This window comes from Triticum urartu, chromosome 3A (assembly GCF_056163025.1).
Source record: "Triticum urartu cultivar PI428250 chromosome 3A, HENAU_Tu73, whole genome shotgun sequence".
Classification (NCBI taxonomy): Eukaryota; Viridiplantae; Streptophyta; class Magnoliopsida; order Poales; family Poaceae; genus Triticum; species Triticum urartu.
In genome coordinates, this window is record NC_141875.1 from 28,446,510 (window position 1) to 28,469,153 (window position 22,644).

General features: G+C 47.0%; 1 protein-coding gene and 2 pseudogenes across 13 annotated transcripts; 1 reads left to right on the top strand and 2 right to left on the bottom strand.

Annotated features, from left to right (window-relative positions):
* Positions 1–14,777: 14,777 nt before the first annotated feature.
* LOC147978158 (lysine--tRNA ligase pseudogene) lies at positions 14,778–16,395 on the bottom strand (annotated as a pseudogene).
* On the bottom strand, positions 15,598–16,389 carry LOC147978159 (lysine--tRNA ligase pseudogene; annotated as a pseudogene).
* A 353-nt stretch (positions 16,396–16,748) lies between the features above and the next one.
* LOC147978160 (uncharacterized) lies at positions 16,749–21,303 on the top strand. Of its 13 annotated transcripts, none has more exons than XR_015599550.1 (6): positions 16,749–17,127; positions 18,548–18,609; positions 18,685–18,795; positions 18,972–19,288; positions 19,456–19,521; positions 20,761–21,303. XR_015599550.1 is itself a non-coding variant. In XM_087516526.1 (5 exons), exons 1-4 carry the CDS (start codon positions 16,899–16,901, stop codon positions 19,519–19,521), a joined length of 468 nt encoding a protein of 155 aa, XP_087372652.1. In that variant the 5' UTR covers positions 16,749–16,898; the 3' UTR covers positions 20,761–21,303. The 13 variants fall into 13 exon arrangements, 5 of the variants coding, with proteins under 5 accessions (XP_087372652.1, XP_087372651.1, XP_087372649.1 ...); XR_015599553.1 differs by having other exon boundaries at positions 19,460–19,521; XR_015599551.1 differs by lacking the exon at positions 20,761–21,303 and adding an exon at positions 19,596–19,733.
* The last annotated feature ends 1,341 nt before the right edge of the window (positions 21,304–22,644 follow it).

Sequence of the window (22,644 nt, forward strand, 5' to 3'; positions counted from 1 at the left end):
GCCCAATCACTCTGGTAAGTCTTCAAGGTAGACTCCCAAACCTTCACAGACTTTGTTCACTGGCAATCCACAATGTCTCTTGGATGCTCTGAACGCGACGCCTAACCGTCCGGGGATGCACAGTCCTCAAGTGTAATAAGTCTTCAGATCACACAGACAAAAGACTTAAGTGATGCCCAATGTTCTCTGGCCCTGGGTGGTTAGGGCTTTATCCTCGCAAGGAATTCTCTCTCTCAAAGGCTTCGAGGTGGGTTTCTCTCAAACGACAAAAGCCGTACTCTCAATCTGAGGAGCCAACCGTTTATGGTTGTAGGGGGTGGGCTATTTATAGCCACTTGGCAACCCGACCTGATTTGTCCGAAATGACCCTGGGTCACTAAGGAACTGACACGTGTCTCAACAGTCAGATTTCAAACTCTCATGGCAACTTTACTTGGGCTACAAGCAAAGCTGACTTGTCCGGCTCTGGACAAGATTCGCTCTCATTGTCTTCACTCGAAGACATAGGTTTTTTGTTTAGGCATCGCTTCAGTCATTCTGACTTGTTCTCCTGGACCCCACTTAACAGTACGGTGGTTCCTATGACTCAACACAAAAGAAAAAGAACTACGAAAGATCTAAGTCTTCGAGCTCCATAGGCTTGATAACGTGTCTTCTTTTGTCATAGTCTTCAATGTGAATATCTTCATATACCACCTTTGACTTCAATGTCTTCATACATTTTTAGGGGTCATCTCTGGTAGTAAAACCGAATCAATGAGGACTTCTACCTGTGTTATCCTGCAATTCTCACAAACACATTAGTCCCTCAACTAGGTTTGTCGTCAATACTCCAAAACCAACTAGGGGTGGCACTAGATGCACTTACAATCTCCCCCTTTTTGGTGATTGATGACAAACTAGTTGAAGTTTTCAACGGGGAATATAGTCTGTGAAATTGTAAAGGATAAGGAATTGTCTTCATAAGTTGAAAGGGCTCCCCCTGAAGATGTGCATATAAGTTAATTTGCTTTTGGAATGCAAATGCACATGGCAGGTTGTACTTGTGGAGATCCACTTCAGCTTATGATGACAATCCACTATGCATGTGAAAGTATATGAAGATAATGACATGCATAATGGAAAATGGACGTCTGCAGAATGAGATAAGTGCGGAATTTATCGTCGCACATGCGGAATTTATCTTCGCAAAGCAGGGTGGCAAACAAGTAGCAGACGACCATCTGGTTTAAGTGTTACAACTCATAAGAACCAAATGTAGCAAAAACGAGAGTTGTAAGCACGAAGCAAAATATAAGGCACCCGCCCATATGAACCCGCTTGAAGACTATCAATCTCATATGCTTCTCCCCCTTTTGTCAGTAATGACCAAAAAGGTTTGAAGACATAGAGCCTCTACTCGTTCCCATGAGGAGTAGATGAAGTAGCAGGGTTGTTGGCGTTGTTTGGCGGTGCTGAAGAGCTTGGAGGTGCTGAAGCAGGTGGCGGTGAGGTAGCATCGTCTTCTTCATCAATGATTCTGGCAGTGACTGTGGCAGCAGAGGAAGAAAACTCAGAGTCTTCAAGAGATGGAGTCCCCAGCAACACAGCTCTTCGAGGAGGTGTGGAGTCAAATTTGAATCTCTCAGTGAAGCCATCCTCTTGAAGATCAGCTTCAGAAAGCATCATCGTTAGCCCTTTCCATGTGCGGCGACAGGTTTCATGGGCAATGAAAGCGTTCTTGGTGGCAAGATTTCGGATGCGATTTACATCTACGAAGAGGCTCTTCACCTATCTCTTCAACCAGTCATGATGCCTATCCTGCTTTTGATGAAGGGCCACAAGAAGCTCTCGGTCGTTGAGAACACGAGTGCGCTTCTTGGGTCTTGAAGCAGTGGCACTGTCAGTGGCTTCAGTTGAAGCAGGGTGTGGTGCACGTGTAGTGCCAGCCAAAGGATACACCCTGGAGATGGCTTCAACACCTTCAACATTCTGAGTGAAGCTCTGGTGTTCTGCATTCTGAAGACTCAAAGGTTGCTTGGCAGGCTCAGGATATCTAGCTTCAGCAGAGGTATCCACATCTGGCAAGAAGATCCGATGGTTGCGGGCTGAGGCCTGATATGAGATCGCAGAGTGAAGCTTGATCAGTCTCATTACCCAAGGAGCATAGAACTTCAAACCAAGTAAATCTGAGCCTGATGCAGCAAGTTGGCGTATGAAGAAGTCCTGTGCGTTGAAGCATTTGCCATGAAGTATACAAAATATCAGAGTCTTCATTGCACCCTCGATCTTGGCATTTGGAGAGTGCCCTTTGATAGGCCAGAGAGTCCACCAGATAATGTGATAGATGGTTCTGGGCAGGTACTCAAAGTCTTCAATGAAGAACTCTGTTGGATAAGGAGAATCATGGGGCAATGGCTTCATCATGGAGAGCATCTGACTCATATTCGGTTCAGGCCTCTGGAATATGCTCTCAAGAGCTTCAGTGTGTAGTGGACATCCTTCCTCGAAGGATTCGCCAGGAATGGGCAGGCCGGTGAGCTCAATGATATCAAATGCATTGGCTTCGTGATGGACATTGCCGGTCATCCACTCCAGGGCCCAAGTCTTCGGATCTCTGTTGTATCCTTTGATGTGGAGGGTGGCATAGAATTGCAGCAGAAGCTCTTCATTCCAGTGCTCTTCATCAGTTACGAACTGCAGTAGACCCACTTGCTTGAAGCAACCAACGCTTCCTCTAAACAGGGCAGACCAGCAATGGCTTCAACATCAAGGCGCTTGTGCGGGAAGATGCGACCTTGGTTGTATAGGATGCATGAATAGTAGCTGCGCTGAGGATAGCTCCAGAACCTATCTGATGAAATCCTTTCCCTTGAATAGGGGTTCTTGGAGCTGTTGAAGAACGTATTATCTGCCTTGAAGCTATTGATGTTAAAGGAGACAGGTGCTGATGCAGGACCTAGGAACCTCGGCAGCCTTTGGACTGGCTTCTGGACATGAGGCCTGTGCTCAACATGGTAATCAAATTGAGGACCTGCAGCAGACTCAGGAACAGAAGTGTCTGGATCAGTAGCTTCGCTGTCTTCTGAAGCTTTTGGTGGGGAGGGCTCCACATTGGCTTCAGTGTTGGTTGTGGCAGCCTCAATATTTTCAGCCTCCGCTTGACTAGCTGGAGGGTCGGTCACAAGCACGTTCTCCTGGAGAACTGCTTCTTGGTGGAGCATAGGAGTGGGCTCTTGTGGTGCTTCTTCTGCGGCTGATGCAGCCGGAATGTCTTCATAGACTTGAGGCCTTGGACCTTTGCGAAGCCTGCGGAATGCAGACGACGCCTGTGGGGTTGGAGTGGGCTAGGCCTCATTGTCTTCTTCCTCTTGAGGGCGATCCGCCCATGAAGCATCCTGTGCAATTGGCGTCAGTGGACGACCAATGCTGATGAGTTTGCTGTGTTCTAATTGAGGAAGGGCTGCATCATCTTCTACATTGTCACGATGACCAATGTCTTCAGCAGTGATGGGATCAGCTGCTGGAATGTCTTCAGGAACAGGAGCCTCTGTGGAAGCAGGCTCATGCACCGTCAGTTGATGTTCTGCGTCAGGGTGAACCATAGAAATAGGTTCAACTATCAAGGGCTTTGTGGGAGCAGCTCGAGAATTCTTGGTCTTTCTCTTTTTCTTGCTGGGGGCAGTAGGAGAGGCTTCAGAGCTTTTTCTTTTCCTGGCTTCAGCCTCAGCAGTTCTTGTCTTCTTGAGCTCTGAAGCTGTGGACCGGCTCTTTGGCTTCGAGCCAGTCGTTGCAGTTGGGAAGACAAGCGGAACTGCTTCCTGCCTTGGTGCCTCTGGTTCAGCTGGAACAGTCTTCTTCCTTTTCTTTGTGGCCATCTTGGGGTCGATGCCAGGACGCCCAAGTGCCTTGCGCTTCTCAGCCTCATTGTAGGCTTGCACACATCTGTCAGCCAGAGACTTCATCCGCTCACGTGAACCCTGAGCTTCTGCACGCTTCTTCAGAAAGTTTTCCTTTAGCTCATGCAACATGATCTTGAAGCTCTTCACTTCTTGCACGCTGAGCTTGGCCATATTCTTCTTGAACTGTGCCTTTTCATGATCAATTTTCTGCTTCAGTTCAACAATGCGCTGGGCAATGGCAAGTTCTGAAGCAATAGCGCCTTGGAAGGCGACGCTGAGGCCAACGGGCAGCTGCAGATCTTCGAAGCTGATGTTTGGTGTGGCAAACCATTCGTCGATGAAGTTGTGGATGATGGCGACATCAAAGAGAGGCAAATTGTTGAAGATTTCAGCTTCTTCTTTGCTCTTGATGAGCTGCTCGAGAGCGTCATCTCCAAGATCTTCATCACTTGACAGATCAATGGCTTCGTTGCGCAGAATGGCAGCAGCTGTGAGCTCTTTGCTGGTGTGTGGCTGAGGCATCTTGGCCTTCTGGGGCTTGGAGACGCGGGATACGTCTTCAGACTGCACACTGTCTTCAGGAGGTGCAGTTGCCAATGGCTTCGCCCTTGAGATTTTTGGTGAAGGGGCCGGCTTTGAAGCTTTTGGCTTCTTCGACTGCTTTGGCTTCGGTACAGCAGGAGCTTCATCAGACTCAGAGTCAGCTGGAGGGTCATTCACGGCAGTCCCTTGGACTAAGATGCGGGTGATGAGGCCCTCTAGGTTGGCATACGGACCGATGATATTGGGTTCTGCGTCGCGTGTGCCATCTGCCCTTGGTGCCGAGGGACCAGGGTTGAAGTCTAACCCAAATTTCTTCTTGTTCTGCTTCACTGATTGTTGGGCAAACTAGAAGTTGCGCTTGAACAGATTGTCGTCACGACACCAGAGTAGTGACGACGGATGTGCATCATCAGGCTGTGGCCCACAGACCATGCATGGATAGAAGCTTTGGGCAATAGCTTCATCTCTGGACCTGGGTACAAGGTTCTTGTATAAGATGTCTCCCCACGGTCTTTTGATGGCACTTTTCTCATCATACTCTTTGGTTGTGAAGCGGTATTTGAACCATTGTTCTGTCCAATAGCGTCGAATCCATTGGATTCGGGTCTTGCGCTGCCCATAATTCTCTTCAGGATCTGTTTTATACATTTCTGCCAGTTCATCAGGCAGATCTTTAGATGTTCCTCCACATCGCTGTCTGCCCCCCTTTCTTGCTGCTGTTTCTGAAGCCATAAACCTTAACTTGGAAGGCTTCAAGACGTTCAAAGGCTTCAAAGGCTTTCTTTTGCTGGACCAACAGGAACTGGCTTCAGGAGAATTTATGTGATGCTGTAAGAACTCTGCAAATGAATGCAGACTATGAGAACCAAAGGATTCTCCCACGGACATGTACCTGTGACAGCATTAAGGTGCGAGGGAAGGGGAAGAGGTCATATGCATTCTCAGAAGATTTTGAAGATAAATCAGTTTAGAAGACATTGACCTCATCGTGCGAAGACATTCACTCATAGATAAGAAGTTGGTTTCAGATTTGTACGAATCCACAGATCAGTACAAGTGAGGAATCTAACTACTTTTTGAAGCACAAGTGAATATTCTAGGCATGTTATGAGATGCAGTTTGAGAGAGATCTAGTTTGTGTCAGCAGAAACTTCTTGTGGTAGAAAGTGACAGATCAATAGGATCAACGGTGCTGTAAAAGGCAGTTTTATTTACCACACTGAGAACTGCTAGACGGAGCGAGAGATGAGGCCGAGCAGTTCACTCGTCCGTGCCCTAACTTGGCGATGGAGGAGACCTACGGCGACGGCGGAGAGGATGATGTCCGTGGTCGGCGTGAAGACGGCGTCGGAGAGGTTGCGGCAGCGAAGCGCTTCGTCGCCGGCGTCGTCGAGAGCTAGCGGTGGCGCTAGGGTTCGTGCGAGGGTCGAAGAAGAGATAGTTACCGCTGTGAGTGTGTATTTATAGGCACAAGGGCGGCACTGTGCTATTACACAGGTGCCCCTGGCGATTCACATCTGAGGAACGCGTGGCCAGTTTGCAGAAGTTTGGGGTTTGTTCCACGTCCCACGCACGCCTGGATTGTCGGGTGGTCGTTCCTGCTTCTCCGGATTTTATGTGGAGGAATAAGCATTGAAAACGGACTTTATGGTTATCTCTATATCTTCTGCTGACAAGGACGCAGTGAAGACATTCGACAGTTTCAATAGAATGCATATAACTTAGAGAGATAGAGTTTGAGATAGAAAGCATAGAGAAGTTTGGGGTCCGATCACATTCACTTAGTTCAAAAGATTCAACACGAAGACATAGCTATAAGTGAATGTTGTAGAGGACAGAACACTAGCATATATATATATATATATATATATATATATAGTCAACACAGTGAAGATAATCATGATAATATGTTCGAAGCCAAACCAAATGTGAAGACATTGCAAGGTAACGCCATGAGTGAAACACTTCAAAATAGAACGTTTGGTGGTGGCGTTACCCACCGTATAGGAAGTATTAGACCCAGACACGGCGCACAATTATCGTGGCGCTCCGAAGTCAAATTCCACATTAATGTATTCACACTTAGAATGTATGTCTTCATTGATTGAAGATATACTTTACTTTGTGTGTTGCACATCTAAGTCATCATATGCATAAGTGTTAGGATGTGTGCCTGATCACAGGACATTTGAGGATTCCAGGATATTTAGCTCACACCGTAACTTGCAAAACCTCTTCTCATCCAAGGGCTTGGTGAAGATATCTGCCAATTGCTCTTCAGTGTTGACGTGTATGATATCAATGTCTTCCTTCACAACATGATCTCTGAGAAAGTGATGACGAATTTCAATGTGCTTTGTCTTCGAGTGCTGAACTGGGTTGTTGGCAATCTTGATGGCGCTTTCGTTGTCGCAGTAAAGTGGCACTTGCTTCAGATGAATGCCATAGTCCTTGAGTGTTTGCTTCATCCACAGAAGCTGAGCGCAGCAAGATCCAGCAGCAATGTATTCAGATTCAGCAGTGGAGAGAGATACACAGTTCTACTTCTTTGAAGACCAACATACAAGTGATCGTCCCAGAAAGTGACATGTGCCTGATGTAGACTTGCGATCAACTTTGTCACTAGCATAATCATCATCCGAGAATCCAACCAAATCAAACTCTGAGCCCTTTGGATACCATAATCCTAGAGTTGGTGTGTGAGCCAAATATCGAAGAATTCGCTTCACAGCTAAGTGATGCGACTCCTTTGGTGCCGCTTGAAATCGAGCACACATGCAAACACTAAGCATAATATCAGCAACAGTGACACCTTCTCCAGCCTTGGGAACGCCGTTCTCGACGACATACCATAGGTCGACGTCAATGGCTTCAAGATGCATACGCATCTTATTCTTCCAGTAGGGATATTCAGTTCCATCAAAGACGGGGCACGCAGCGGAGACTTTAATTATCCCTGCAGTCGACATAGCTAAAACTCCAGGTGGTTAAACCGAATCACACAGAACAAGGGAGCACCTTGCTCTGATACCAATTGAAAGTGCGTTATATCGACTAGAAGGGGGGTGAATAGGCGATTTTTATGGAAGTCTTCAAAACATGGAAGTTATGAAGACAAACAGTAGAGATATGCCTATTACTATGCAGCGGAAACTTTAAACTACACTAGGCAAGCCATGGTCAAGTATCAACAGAGTGAAAGCACAGTGACAAATAGCTGTAGGGTAATTAGGATCAGGTAGGAAGATACTATGAAGCCAAATAGATCATACACTCACGTTGTGAACACAAAAGATAGAACAGACACGCAATGACTTCACAATGAGTGATCAGTAAGTAAAAGGAAGTGAAGATGAAACCAGTGACTCGTTGAAGACAATGATGTGTTGGACCAGTTCCAGTTGCTGTAACAACTGTACGTCTGGTTGGAGCGGCTAGGTATTTAAACCTTAGGACACACGGTCCCGGACACCCAGTCCTGAACACGCAGCTCAGGACACCAAGTCCTCACCGTATTCTCCTTGAGCTAAGGTCACATAGTCCTCGCCCAATCACTCTGGTAAGTCTTCAAGGTAGACTCCCAAACCTTCACAGACTTCGTTCACTGGCAATCCACAATGTCTCTTGGATGCTCTGAACGCGACGCCTAACCGTCTGGGGATGCACAGTCCTCAAGTGTAATAAGTCTTCAGATCACACAGACAAGAAGACTTAAGTGATGCCCAATGTTCTCTGGCTCTGGGTGGTTAGTGCTTTATCCTCACAAGGAATTCTCTCTCTCAAAGGCTTCGAGGTGGGTTGCTCTCAAACGACAAAAGCCGTACTCTCAATCTGAGCAGCCAACCATTTATGGTTGTAGGGGGTGGGCTATTTATAGCCACTTGGCAACCCGACCTGATTTGTCCAAAATGACCCTGGGTCACTAAGGAACTGACACGTGTCTCAACGGTCAGATTTCAAACTCTCATGGCAACTTTACTTGGGCTACAAGCAAAGCTGACTTGTCCGGCTCTGGACAAGATTCGCTCTCATTGTCTTCACTCGAAGACATAGGTTTTTGGTTTAGGCATCACTTCAGTCATTCTGACTTATTCTCCTGGACCCCACTTAACAGTACGGTGGTTCCTATGAATCAACACAAAAGAAAAAGAACTACGAAAGATCTAAGTCTTCGAGCTCCATAGGCTTCATAACGTGTCTTCTTTTGTCATAGTCTTCAATGTGAATATCTTCATATACCACCTTTGACTTCAATGTCTTCATACATTTTTAGGGGTCATCTCTGGTAGTAAAACTGAATCAATGAGGGACTTCTACCTGTGTTATCCTGCAATTCTCACAAACACATTAGTCCCTCAACTAGGTTTGTCGTCAATACTCCAAAACCAACTAGGGGTGGCACTAGATGCACTTACAGATGGACAAGACCCAATCCTAAGCCTAGCACAAGATCGTGTAGTTCGTTTGCTAAAGCTTTTCTAATGTCAAGTATCATTTCCTTAGACCATGAGATTGTGCAAATCCCGGATACCGTAGGAGTGCTTTGGGTGTGCCAAACGTCACAACGTAACTGGGTGGCTATAAATGTACACTACAGGTATCTCCGAAAGTATCTGTTGGGTTGGGACGAATCGAGACTGGGATTTGTCACTCCGTGTAAACGGAGAGGTATCTCTGGGCCCACTCGGTAGGACATCATCATAATATGCACAATGTGACCAAGGAGTTGATCACGGGATGATGTGTTACGGAACGAGTAAAGAGACTTGCCGGTAACGAGATTGAACAAGGTATCGGGATACCGATGATCGAATCTCGGGCAAGTATCATACCGCTAGACAAAGGGAATTGTATATGGATTGATTGAATCCTCGACATCGTGGTTCATCCGATGAGATCATCGTGGAGCATGTGGGAGCCAACATGGGTATCCAGATCCCGCTGTTGGTTATTGACCGGAGAGTCATCTCGGTCATGTCTGCATGTCTCCCGAACCCGTAGGGTCTACACACTGAAGGTTCGGTGACGCTAGGGTTGTTAGGAAGACTTATATGTGATTACCGAATGTTGTTCGGAGTCCCGGATGAGATCCCGGACGTCACGAGGAGTTCCCGAATGGTCCAGAGGTGAAGATTTATATGTAGGAAGTTGTCATACGGTCACCGGAAAGGTTCGGGGGCATATAGTTATTGTACCGGGGCCACCGGAGGGGTTCCGGGGGTCCACCGGGAGGGGCCACCTCTCTCGGAGGGCCTAATGGGCTGTAGAGGAAAGGGGACCAGCCCTACATGGGCAGGCCATAGCCCCCCCTTGGGCCCATGCGCCTAGGGTTGGGGGGGGAAACCCTAAAGGGGGCGCCCCCCTTGCTTGGGGGGCAAGGCCCCTCCCCTTGGCCGCCCCCCCCCCCCCCTCTAGATCTCATCTAGAGGGGGCCAGGCCCCTTCCTCCTTCCCCTATAAATAGAGGGGCAAGGGGAGGGCTGCATAGAACATCCAAGGCACAGCCCCTCCCCTCCCCAACACCTCTCCTCCTCCGTAAGAGCTTGGCGAAGCCCTGCCGGAGTACTGCAGCTTCACCACCACTACGCCGTCGTGCTGTTGTTGGAGCCCTCTTCCTCAACCTCTCCCTCCTCCTTGCTGGATCAAGGCGCGGGAGACGTCCTCGCTCCGTACGTGTGTTGAACGCGGAGGTGCCGTCCGTTCGGCGCTAGGATCTTCGGTGATTTGGATCACGACGAGTACGACTCCATCAACCCCGTTCTCTTGAACGCTTCCGCTCGTGATCTACAAGGGTATGTAGATGCACTCCTCTCTCCCTCGTTTCTAGATGACTCCATAGATTGATCTTGGTGATGCATAGAAAATTTTAAAATTCTGCTTCGATTCCCAACACTAGCAACTCCCGAGAGGTGGCCGGCCCTCCTAGCTTTGTCCAGGATGCCTGCCAGAGCGTCCACGGCGAGATTGAAGAGCAGGGGGGTATCGGATCCCCTTGCTTCACTCCCGTGGAGGATGAGAAGAACGGCCTCACATCACCGTTAATGTTAATCGCAGTCTTGGCAGACCGTACCAACTGCATAATCCAGTTGCACCATTTGTCCTCAAAGCCTCTGCGCTGCATAACGAGCCGCAGGAAATCCCAGTCTAGCCGATCATAGGCTTTCTGGAAGTCCAGCTTGAGGAAGACACCCTTTTGTCCACGCGATCGTACCTCGTGCACAATCTCATGCAGGGACAGAAGCTCGTCATGAATTCGTCTCCCTTTCAAGAAGGCTGTCTGAAGTGGGTGGTTCATCCTCTCGACTACCAGTGCGAGTCTAATTGTGCATACTTTAGAGAAGATGCGCTCCAGGACGTTGATAACTGTGATAGGTCTGAATTGGCGAATGTCCGTCGCCCCAACTACTTATGGGATCAGGGTGATAACACCAAAATTTATACGCGCCATGTCAAATGTTCCGATATAGAATTCTTGGAACATTGGCATGATCACAGGTTTTAGGACGTTCCAGAATTTCTGGAAGAAGGCAACCGGCAGGCCATCCGGCCCCGGCGCCGACCCCGCCTTCATTGAGGCGATCGACCTCCCCACCTCCTCCGGCGAGAACGGGATAGCGAGATCAGTGCATACATGCTGTTGCTCCGTGCTTGTCCTGCTAGTGCATCCGTTTTGTTTAATATGCAACTTTTTGGACCTTTGTATCCTTATTACAGGGAGGGTCTGCGCTCACAGGCTGATATGTGCTTTTGGGTTACTAGTATCTGGAAACCTGTAGTACCTTGAAGACAATAACGCACGGGTCTATCACAGCTCGGCTGCACCTGCTTCTGTGTTTGCCCCCCTCTCCTTTCGATTTGCCCTCCTTTGTGTTACACTGAATTTTGATTGCCATTCCTTTTGGCGTCCATTCAAGGGAAAATATTTTCACTGCCAAATAGAATGTCGCAAGACAAAGTAACATGTACGAGTCTAGACTGTAACTTCTATATGCTGCAAACCTGCTGCAAAACATAATTCGTAAAATTCCGAGAGAACAAGCTGCGCATAACACCAATCAGGTATAGTTTATGATCTCTCAATATGGTGCAGAATTTGACTCCCTAAAATTGTTGGAGCACAACATCATTAAGTGTCCAAAATGTGTGACATCTTATGATTCAAAGTTGAAGTGTTTCATGGTTGCAACTTTTGCACTGTACAATGGCAATGTGTAAAACTTTTTGTGTACATTCTGAGGATCAGTAATGGTCATCCCTCTAATTTTTTTTACATGAACCAACACATCGCTAAACTATATTGGATGGATTGAGATTTCTGTTGGACAGGAAGTAAAATTCTGTGGCAAATTACAACAAGTTACCTACTGGGGAGCCGAGGTGGTAATTTCGCTCCAATCTGCTTCTGCTGTTCGGAGCAGAAAATTCTTGTTGTATCTGGGGTGTGGTGGCCTGACAGGAGGTGGACCCCTGTCGGGATTGAGTTATCCTCTTTTTCAGAAAAAAAAAACATCAAAAAATATTACATGCAGCATGGTCAGAGATGAGGTTAATTATATGCAACTCAATGAAAAGGAAAACCATATTGACAATGGGGAATTACTGTCCATTAAAATACGACAGAACTCGGAAACATTGCCTTGTTATTCCTCAAAGTACAGAAATAAACTATTTGTGAAAAGGAAGAGAAATTAACTATTTGTGATTACCACCACCAAGGTTTTTAGTTTGGAAAAGAAAACAATTTTGGAACTCATCGAAATATGTGAAATTTCATTGAAAATTTTAACCATGACGGCCACTACGGCACTACCGGGTCACTGGAATAACAATATCAAACACAGCACTTAAAAGAACAGTACGAAGTTGCGTGACTTGCGGCCAATGGAAGGTGGCTGCCGAGATCAGGGAGACGACTAATAATCAAGGCCCCACACAAATTGATTCTACCTCCTGGATCCATCTTTAAAAGGGAGGAGTCCCATTCCTTGCCCATTTCATTTTCCTCTTGCCACATGCAATACTCACAAACACAACTTGTACGCCTGCACATTTGAAATCTCGATTGTTTCTAGTCATTCTGACTGACAAATTAAAAATGATGATTAAGTTGTCAGAAAATAATACTTGGATGGCATTTATGTCTTGCCTCTCTACTTGTAGGAGCAGGAGGCATCAGGAAGTTAGGGAGATCCAAGCAACAATATGCCACTACTGAAATGTCTCCCCCTTTGCAGCCCACTACTAGGATACGTAGTGCTAAGAAAACAGCCTCTCTTTCCTGGCACAAGATACTCTCACGTAGCCAATACTATGTAAGAGAGACAATGCAAAGAAGTTTACTAAATTGCATTAGATGACAAATATATTTTAGCCCCATGTTTTTTGTGTAACTTGCTTCAATTGGACGTTAGAAAAAAAATACATCCAGAATGATGGTAGTACCAATATGTAACACTAGTTTCTTATACTAGTTTATACTTGGATGTATCTCTAGGTGATTTTAGTAATATACCCAAACTAAACCTGTCAAACTATTGCTTTGGGTCTAGCTCATTTCCTCACTTAATGGACACCTGGTGGTGATTGCACATACATATTTTTGGTTTGTCCAAAGTGTAAATCTACTGAAAATAACTGGCAACATAAACAGTGACATACTCCGGCCTGGTCTACATATGATGGTAGTCACTTTATAACATGGTGAGTTATATCACTATTAAGCGACATTGAAGGATCGATCAACATATGCAAGTGACTTTTCTCCTTTCTGCTACAACTTATTACAACATCACTGGGTCTGTGTACCACATGATGGGTGACGTGGCTAACATTAAGACCGCAGGCGTGACAATACTTCTACATCCTCTACTTTTAAAAGCTCACCCTTTCACTTGCTGCTTTTCCATTCTTCACTAACCTCCCCGACCCTCTTGCATGCAATTGCTGACACACTATGGTGAAACCTAAACGTATATCAGAATGCAGTAAAATCGGGATCAGCTCTAAAGCTTCAATAGAAAAATCGTAGTCAATGTTGCTGGAAGCATATAGGATTAGGAGGCATCAGAAAATTAGCAAGACATGGTGGCAATGCTCGGAATTCTGGGAATGCTAGCGCAGACGCTTCGACCATCTGTCGTACTAGTGAAAAATTCCGGTGCCGTGGGGTCTGCATGCCCCTCGTCTGCTGGCCGGTAGCTGCCTTTCTTGCTTTCGTAATATGGGTCCGAGTGAAAGAAAGAAGCTGCGGCGGCGTTGTTATTTCTTTGGATTAACGACTACTTCTGGTCGATAAGGGTCGATCGAGCCAGGTGTAAGGGCCCAGGGTGAAAATTATCCTAGACCAAGCAAAAACCCAATTTATGCTATTTTGTCTAACTGTCCATCAAAACCGTGTCATTTAGTCAGACAAAAGGAATGATGTGCTACTGGATCAAAGCCCCTGTGACATTTTGCTCAAAGTATAAACCGCTCCCTTCCGACCTGAAGACATGAGAATAAGTTGAGCATGTTTATACACAATCTGTAAGTAGATATGTCCATTGCAAATCAATTGATGTATTATGTGAGGACTACTATGTGACTTGTAGATGTTTGCCAGATTGGAACTTCTATACGCTGCAAACCTGGCGCAGAACAAATTCCATGCAATTCTTGGAAGAACAAGCGACACATAACAGCAATCAGGTGTAAGTTTCTGATGTTTCCATATGACTCCCTGCGGTTGTTCCAGTACAACATCATCAAGTGTTTAAAAAGGGTGCCATCTTACAAATTTTAAAGTGTTCCATGGTTGCAACCTGTGCTGTCTCTTGCTTAAGGTTGAGTAATGATGGCATTGCGTCTACTTTTTTACTTGGACCAACACATCGCAAAGCTTTGTTGGATGCAATGAGATTTCTTTTGAACAAAAGATTCTGTAGCAAATCACGGCAACTTACCTACCTGGGGAGCGGAGTTTTTTAAGTTTGCTCGCATCTGCTTCGGCCGGCGAGTGCAGATGTTTCTGCTCTACCGTTTGGAGCAGAAACATCTTGTCGTATGTGGGATTCTGGGACCGGAGTTGTCCTCTTTTTCAGAAGAAAAAAACACCAAAACATATTACATGAACATGAGGTTAGTTATAGGCTTATAGCAACTCAATGAAATAGAAAACCATATTGACAATGGCAGTTACTGTCCATTAAAATAACATAGAACTAGTTAACATTGCTTGTTATTTCTCGAAGTACAGAAATTAACTATTTGTAAAGCACAGAACTAGGAAACCTTATTGACAATGGGCAATTACTGTCCATAACTTAAATTCCATTTTGTTTCTTTCATAGGACAAGAATTTCATCTTTTCAAACAGCTAGCTGTCTTGAGGCTTCACGGCCGGGAACAGGAGGACCTCCTTTATGTTCTGGGAATCCGTCAGCAACATGGTGAGGCGATCAATCCCCAGACCCCAGCCTCCGGTCGGTGGCAGGCCATACTCAAGGGCAGTGCAGAAGGTTTCGTCCATGGCCATCGCTTCATCGTCACCGTCCTGACGATCCCTGAGCTGCTCCTCAAACCGCTCCCTCTGCACGACGGGGTCATTCAGCTCCGTGTAGGCGTTGCACACCTCATGCTTGTTGATGAACAGCTCAAACCATTCAGTCAGTCCAGGCCGGGCTTCGTCCCTGTGTGACTTTGCGAGTGGGCTCATGATCACCGGATGGTTGATGATGAACGTCGGGTTCACGCATGTCTCCTCCAGGAAGTGCCCGACAAGCGTGTCCAGCAGCCGTGCCGTCGTGTGTGGAAGCGGGCACGTAATGTCGTACCTGGCACAAGCCTCCATCAAGTACTCGTTGGCATCATCGGTCGACAGATCCTCCTCCGGTATGTTGAGATCGGCCATGTCCTCCAGTCCCTTGATCATGTTGATCCGCGAACGGAGGAGTAAAATCGATCTCGATAGGCGGCTTGTCGGCGCCGTTGGCGTGGTACTGTACCTTGTAGCCGCCCGTGAGTTCCTTCACCATGCCGCCCAGCATCTCCTCCGTGAGCTCCATCAGGTCGTTGTAGTCCGCATAGGCCATGTAGAACTCGCACGTCGTGACCTCGGGGTTGTGCGTCGTGTCGATGCCTTTGTTCCTGAACTGCCTCCCGATCTCGTACACGCGGTCCAGTCCGCCGACGACGAGCTATTTCAGGTAGAGCTCTGGCGCGATGCGCATGTACAACTTCATGTTCAGGTCGTTGTGGTGCGTGACGAACGGCCTGGCGGCGGCGCCACCGGCAACCACGTTCATCATCAGGGTGTCCACCTCCAAAAACCCACGCTTGTCAAGGAAAATCCGGATGAAGGAGACGACTCTGGCTCGCTCCATGAAGACGGACCTCACCTCAGGGTTCACCATGAGATCGAGGTACCGTCGGCGGTACCGTGTCTCCTGGTCCTTGAGGGCGTAGCTCTCCATGTTCCTGGGCATGCCGGGCGCCCATGGCAGCGGCGGCGCGCGCCGGTGCCTATTAGCCTGCCGCGGCAGCATGTGCAGGCAGGGTGAGAGCACGACGAACTGTGCAGGGAATATGTTGAGCTCGCCTCGGTTGCTTTTACCAGGGAACCCACGCACGTCCACCACGTCGCCAAGCTTCACGCTAGAGTGGAAAGCGGAGAATTCCTCGAGAGTCTCCAGCTCCGAGGTCCCGGAGTCTGCCATGACCTGGACCTTGGCGCCGCCGCGGTGGAGGTCGTAGAAGAGGAGGCTGGAGGACGACGTCCTCTTGCTCATGATCCTCCCAGCCAGGGACTCAGTGACGTCGACCAGCTTCTCCCCGTCGGCCAGGCCCCTGTACCTGTGGACGTAGTCGGCGACGGAGACGGTGGGCTGGAAGGCGTGCGGGTAGGGGTTGACGCCGGCGGCCTTCTGCGCGGCGAGCGCGCCCAGCCTGTTGTGGTAGTACTGGGTGGGATCCATGCCGTCGTCCGCCATGGCGCGCCGTGCAAAACTCTCTCCCGTACCGTAGTTGGGGAAAAACAGAGCGTAGACTTTGTTGACCTAGCACCGATTTCGTGTTCTCGTCGGTTTATTTATATCCAAAACATTAACGTGCGCATCAAAGGCGCCTCCTCACGTCGTTCGCATTCCTCGCGCGTTCGCATGTACGACAAAAAAATGCATCCATCAGGCTCCCATCGGCATCCCTCATCCCCGTCTTTACTGTGGCGAAGTATAAAAAAAATTCCATCAGGCTCCCATCGGCATCGCTCATCCCCGTCTTTACTGTGGCCAAGTATAAAAAAACTAGCGATGGATCCCTTCCTTCCCTTGGAAGGTAACTTCTACTTTTCTTTCGCCCCACATCGTCACATCAGCTCTCGCACGCAACCTCCAAAGCCGCCGCCGCCGCCGCCGTCTCAGCCATTTCTCTCGTCTGCTCCTCCCCTTTCCCCTGCCCTAGCCTATTTCTAGCCCTCCGCCTCTCCCTTTCTTCCTCGAGTATGGCAGCGGAAGGGGGGCCGCGACGGGAGAGAGGTTCTCCACCCCTGACAGACGACGTCACCGCCTCCGACCTCGGCCTCGTCTGCAGCAGCAGCACGGACCTCTGCCCGTGTGTCTCTGTCTCGCTGCTCATCCTCCGGGAGGGGACTCGGAAGGAGGGTCATGGTCCTGGTTGGGATCTCCGTGCTCCCTCTCCTGCGCCTCCATCTGCGTTCGATCTCGTCACTGGTGAGTAGTGCTCTGCTCAGCGTGGGGATGACCTATGAGATTCTTAGTTTGAATTCTGATGTGAATGAGTAGTTCTCTGCTCAGCGTGGGGATGACCTATGAGATTCTTAGTTTGAAATCTGATGTGAATCTCCTAAAAACCGAAGCAAATCTGTCTTGAGAACATAACCTTCGAATCACGGAACCTTGAGATTTTCTGAAGCTTTATTCCCAAGCCTGAAAATGACTAGCTGGCTAGGTTAATCGTCGCTCTGAGGAAATCAAAATCGTCTGTGGGAATGGCCCCTCAGAATGTTCTGAACCATCCCTTGATGCTGTCTCTAGGTCTGTCCAGGCCCTGCCGTCCACTTGCTGACTTCTTCTTGGCGCAATGGGTTGAGTACGTTGGTCTGTGTTGGTCGCGAGTTTTGGTATTGTTGTAGAGGTCTTCGGCAGCGGTTGTGATGCGGCTCGGTTGCTCTGTGGCTTGCCCAATCGCCATCGGCATGAGGTTGGCCTAGGTGAAGCAAGTATTGTAGTACGCGTGGTGGGTGTGTTTGGTGGATGTGGATGCTAATTCCTGTGATTGGCATTGTAATGGCCGAAAGGCATTCTATCCGGCTTCTTTGCCGCTTCTTCTTTAATATATGATATGCATGCTCATGCGTATTCGAGAAAAATGTTCTGAACCATCCCTACCCATATAAAGAAAATGTGGGAGCGGGACGGCGGGATCTGCTCCAGGCGGTGCGGGACGCGCTACTGTCGCTCATGCAGCAGAACGGCGTCGACCTGATCTTGTGGAGGGCGGGTGAATTATTTCTGTTCTTTATTTTTTCCCTATTCTTAACATTGGCAAACGATCTCAGGATTCCGCACATGTGCAATCTTCACAATCAATAATTCCTTGATATAGAGTCGAACCAGAACATGTATTAAGGGACCATGACATATCTAGGATCGGTATCTGAAGATGGCAAGATCTGGTCATGGCATCTGACTTTTGACAAGTCAGTATCTTCCAAGAAAATTAATCCTTCTCGGCCTCTTCGCGTGGTTCGTTGAGTGCTGGGTCGTGCCATTGTCTAACTGGGTGCCCCTCGCGGCCACCGTCTGGGCGATCATTCAGGTAGCTGTTGTTTCTTTCCCCTGTGTTGGTCAGATCATAAATGGATTCATAGTTCGTTTGATGCCATCTTACTTTTAGTATAGCATGTATAATGTCTTATATTGGGCATTCACATGATACTTTGTAATTTCTGAAAGAGAAACAGAGTGTGAACTATAGCTTTTTATTTGTTAGGAAATTCTGATATGTTTTGTTTTGTTAAGTGCTAATAATGATTTTGAAAGTGAGATTAGCAGAAAACAACATTTTATCTAGGCCCCTAATGGTTCTGTTTGTCTTCTTAGTTCTCACCCTTTTGTATCCGTGATGCAGTATGGGGCTGTAGAAGATTTGAACAAAAGATGGAAGCACCATATACTGAACACAACAGTACAGTATGTGTTGTTTCCTTGCTCTATTTACGTTATTGTTTGTTTATGGAGATAGTCATGCTCACTTTACCTCTATAGTACCTTACAACTCCAATAAAGCCTTGGGAGGGGTTGAACAAACTTTTGATTGAAGTTCGGCCCAACTACATGGAACCGAAACTATCAAGGAAGTTCCAATCTACTGTCGAGGTGAGCTTCTGCCTGAAATTATATTTCGTGCTTGGATGCAACTTAGTAGTTTGTAGTTCAAAAGGTTTCGCAAATAACATTAGATTATGCTATATGCATTTGATCCATGGAAGTTGATTATGTAGAATCAAATCATTTCAAAAATCCTTTTGATTTTGTTGATTTGAGGTAGACAGTACACCTGCTGCAGTGGACTTCGTCGTCTCATCAGCATGCTCGCCCGCGACAGTACACCTGCTGCAGCTCCGGTGAGACGCTGGAGCTCATGGCGGCGCTCACGGCGGTGTACCTCATACTGTACCTCAACTAACATATTGATCTTCTACTTCTTTTCTGATCAAACTGGGAATCATACTATTCTCTTTCTGTCCAGTAAGCCCCACTAATCACTTCTCATTACTCTTTCTATCCGACGTGGCATGTGAGAGCGGAGGATAGAGGTTGCCACGAAATACCCAACCAATGCACTTGTCGATCGTCTTGCTCTTATTAGGTAGTCGTTTCAATGAAAGTATATCTGCCGCCTGTTCATTTTTCAATTCACTTTCAATAGACAGTTTGCATTATTTGTTTTTTTGTGGGAGTTGAAGCAAAGAATTTGTTATGTTTCCTTATGCTGTGAATCTGAAGTGTTTCTTGCTAACTAAGAACCCTGCACAGCTAGATGCTGCACTGTCGGCCCTCAATCCTTGGATATTGGGAAGTTTGAAGAAGCATGTGGTGTAGGTATGTTTTTGCAATCAATATATATATTTACATGCTTCTGCAAATTATAAATCATGTATCCGCATGTGGTGTAGGTATGATTTGATAATGTGGTTGTTTGGATGCAAAAAGAATAATAAATCGATGCACATTTTTTATGATCAGACGTGGAACGGCCAATGTTTTGTAATGGAGTAGCATCATTAATGCCCAATTGGACCTTTTTTTTGTGTGTGTGTATTGAGGGGGGGGGGTCAAACTTTGTATTTATCAACTATTAGTGAATTGTCCTGCCTGTGAATCCAATGGATCGTACAGTGGACCTACGACATTGTACTATAATTGTTCTCGGAATGTTCTAAATGTTTGGTGCTTGATAAATATCAAACTTCTAGGCCCTTTCCGAATAAATTTCAGTAGTCAACAGTGTAAGTGTTCTAAAAAAAGTCAGAGGACCAACCGATGGCCTAAAGTTACATATAATCAATATTTCATGTTCTCTATTACAATAACAGTGTTTAAAGAAATAGTAATACTAGAGTTGGAAAGCATAATGCGCCTTGGATCATGTCTTTTTTTCTCATTGCCCAAACACTGCTCGTTCTGCTATATGTCCCTTCTTTCAGTCATAAGGTTTATACATGTATTGATTTAACAAGATTAGATTCACAGTTAGTTCTAATGGTGTGACATGGATTGTGTTTGTGATCTTCCAGTTTTCCTGTTTCTTCCATGCATGTGAAGGACTCATATCTTACAACCTGAAAACTGAATGTACGTCGTACAAAGGCAGCTTGGCAGTTGTGGCGCTCTTATATAGTAGAAAAAATGTTATTTGGTGAAAAGAAACATAGCCTGTGCAGTAATAAAAATAAATACACTGATCCACTTCATTTCTGAGATAAATGATTAGTGTTCAGATATAAGAGGAGATGATTTGAATTCGTCTATTGCAGCTACAAATCAATGAACAATTTCAAAAATGGAGCTGCACTATTGTTTAGTGTTAGCCTTCACAATCTTTTCTTAGACAACGTTTGATTCTGCAACACAACTCCACGCTGTGACAAGCATTTCACCAATGAACACGTTTTACAAAAAATATCACCGGCCAAGCTTTATTGATTAGGGTTTAGCATAACCGGAACACAAAGAACTTTAAAATTGTGAAATCCAACGTATTCTGCAGCGGGCGTTCTGGACGGCAAGGTGATTGTTGAGGCCTCATATGGAGGCATGACCTTGCTGTTCAATTTGCAGATGGTGCCCACCGACGCTGCTACCTCCGGAAGGTCGCAGAGGAGGCCACCCGAGCTGGACGACGCACTACCAGAATAACGGCCACTGCCGACGGCCTTCTCTACGCCGACGGCTCCCATCGGCATAGATGGTGGTATGCCGACGGCCGCGGAAAGACCGTAGGCATACTAAAGACGTCGGCAAACCTCCATCTATGCCGACGGGGGCCGTCGGCGTCGGAAGGCCGTCGGCGTATATTCCACTATGCCGATGGGGGCTATCGGCATAGAGCCGCCGTTGACACAGGTGGGTCCGCCGACCCAGGTCCAAACGGAGGGTCGACGCCGTCACCTCTATGCCGACGGCCTTGACGGAGGCCGTCGGCATAGCTTGTACATTTTTTTATTCGGCAAAAAATCACGTGGGCTTTCTATGCCGACGGGGATACCGTCGACATATATATTATATGTTTTTTATTTCTCATTTTGCATTTTTTATTAAACTTTAGATTTGATTAATTTAAATCTAATTTATATAAACTTAAACATACACAAATTATATATGAAATTGGGGCAGAATTTTCCATAGATTATGAATATCCTGTTTGTTTTTACTTTTGATTATTTTAAAATGTAACTTCATGTAATTTTGCATATAGGTCCTTATACTTAGTAAAAATCACAAGTAATTGATACTTCACTAGATTTGGATAACTTTTAAATGATTTTCTTATCATAATCTCGCACTAGGACATGATGCGTGTGTGAATGTGTTGTGACATGTGTAGACGCCCTTCTTGGGCTTCGAGGTGTGCCCCCCTCCCCCCCTTCACGGACGGCGGTGCCGCCATCACTTTGAGTGGGAATCGTGCGCGTCGGGTAGAACCGGAGGGAATCTATTGGTGGGTTGGGTCCACGCCATGTTCGGGGATGTTTCTATGGGCTGACCTATCGCAACCAGTGGAAGAGTCCACTGGTCAAAGCCCGCCAGGAGAAAGTCAAAGGCCTAGATCTCCTGGTCAACGAGGCTAGGGTTAGTCCGGTCAGTGGGGCTTCGAGGTGTAGCTATGCCACCGAAACACCGTACCGGGTCCCGATGCGTGTGTGAAAGTGATGTGGCATGCATAGACGCCCGTCTTGGGTCTTCGAGGTGTTTCCCCCCTCCATGGACGGCTGTCCCACCGTCACTTGGAGGGGGAATCGTGCGTGTCGGGTAGAACCGGAGGGAATCTATTGGTTGGTTGGGTCCAGGCCATGTTCGGGGATGTTCCTATGTGATGACTATCAGGGCCGTCTCCAAAAATTTGGGGCCCCGGGGCAAAAATCAAAATAGGACCCTAAATTTACATTAGGGTCGAACTAAATAATCACACAATACATATATGATGATTTTCCAACAACCAAAAAAATCAAGAACTACTGAGTTCAAACTTAATTGTGTCCTAAATCTAGCCTCGTTCGGCACTTCCCACCTAACCTAATCAAAACAAATGAACTTATTACCTGATAGTGGAAGACCAGAGGTGATGGCGCTCGTAATTGACAGGCCGTGGGCGATCGACGGATGCCGAAGCAGGTAGGCATTCAGGTAGATCTGGCACCGTAGTCTCTGGTGGGTGATCGGAGGAAGCAAAACCAACGGGCGTTGTTGGGGCCTGATAGCAATCAGTGCACTATGGCAGAAAAACGATCGATTGATCGATTCTCTAGACCTCATGGGCCTGTTATACATGCTGTTTTGGGCGAATGGGCTCATGAGCTTTATTTTTCCTGATTTTAAACCTACAGCTAATAGACTAATACTTAGTGATTAGGGGCCCCAAATATTTGGGGGCCCTGGGCGGTCGCCCACCTCGGCCCCCTCCATCGACGGCCCTGATGACTATTCACAACCAGTTGGAAGAGT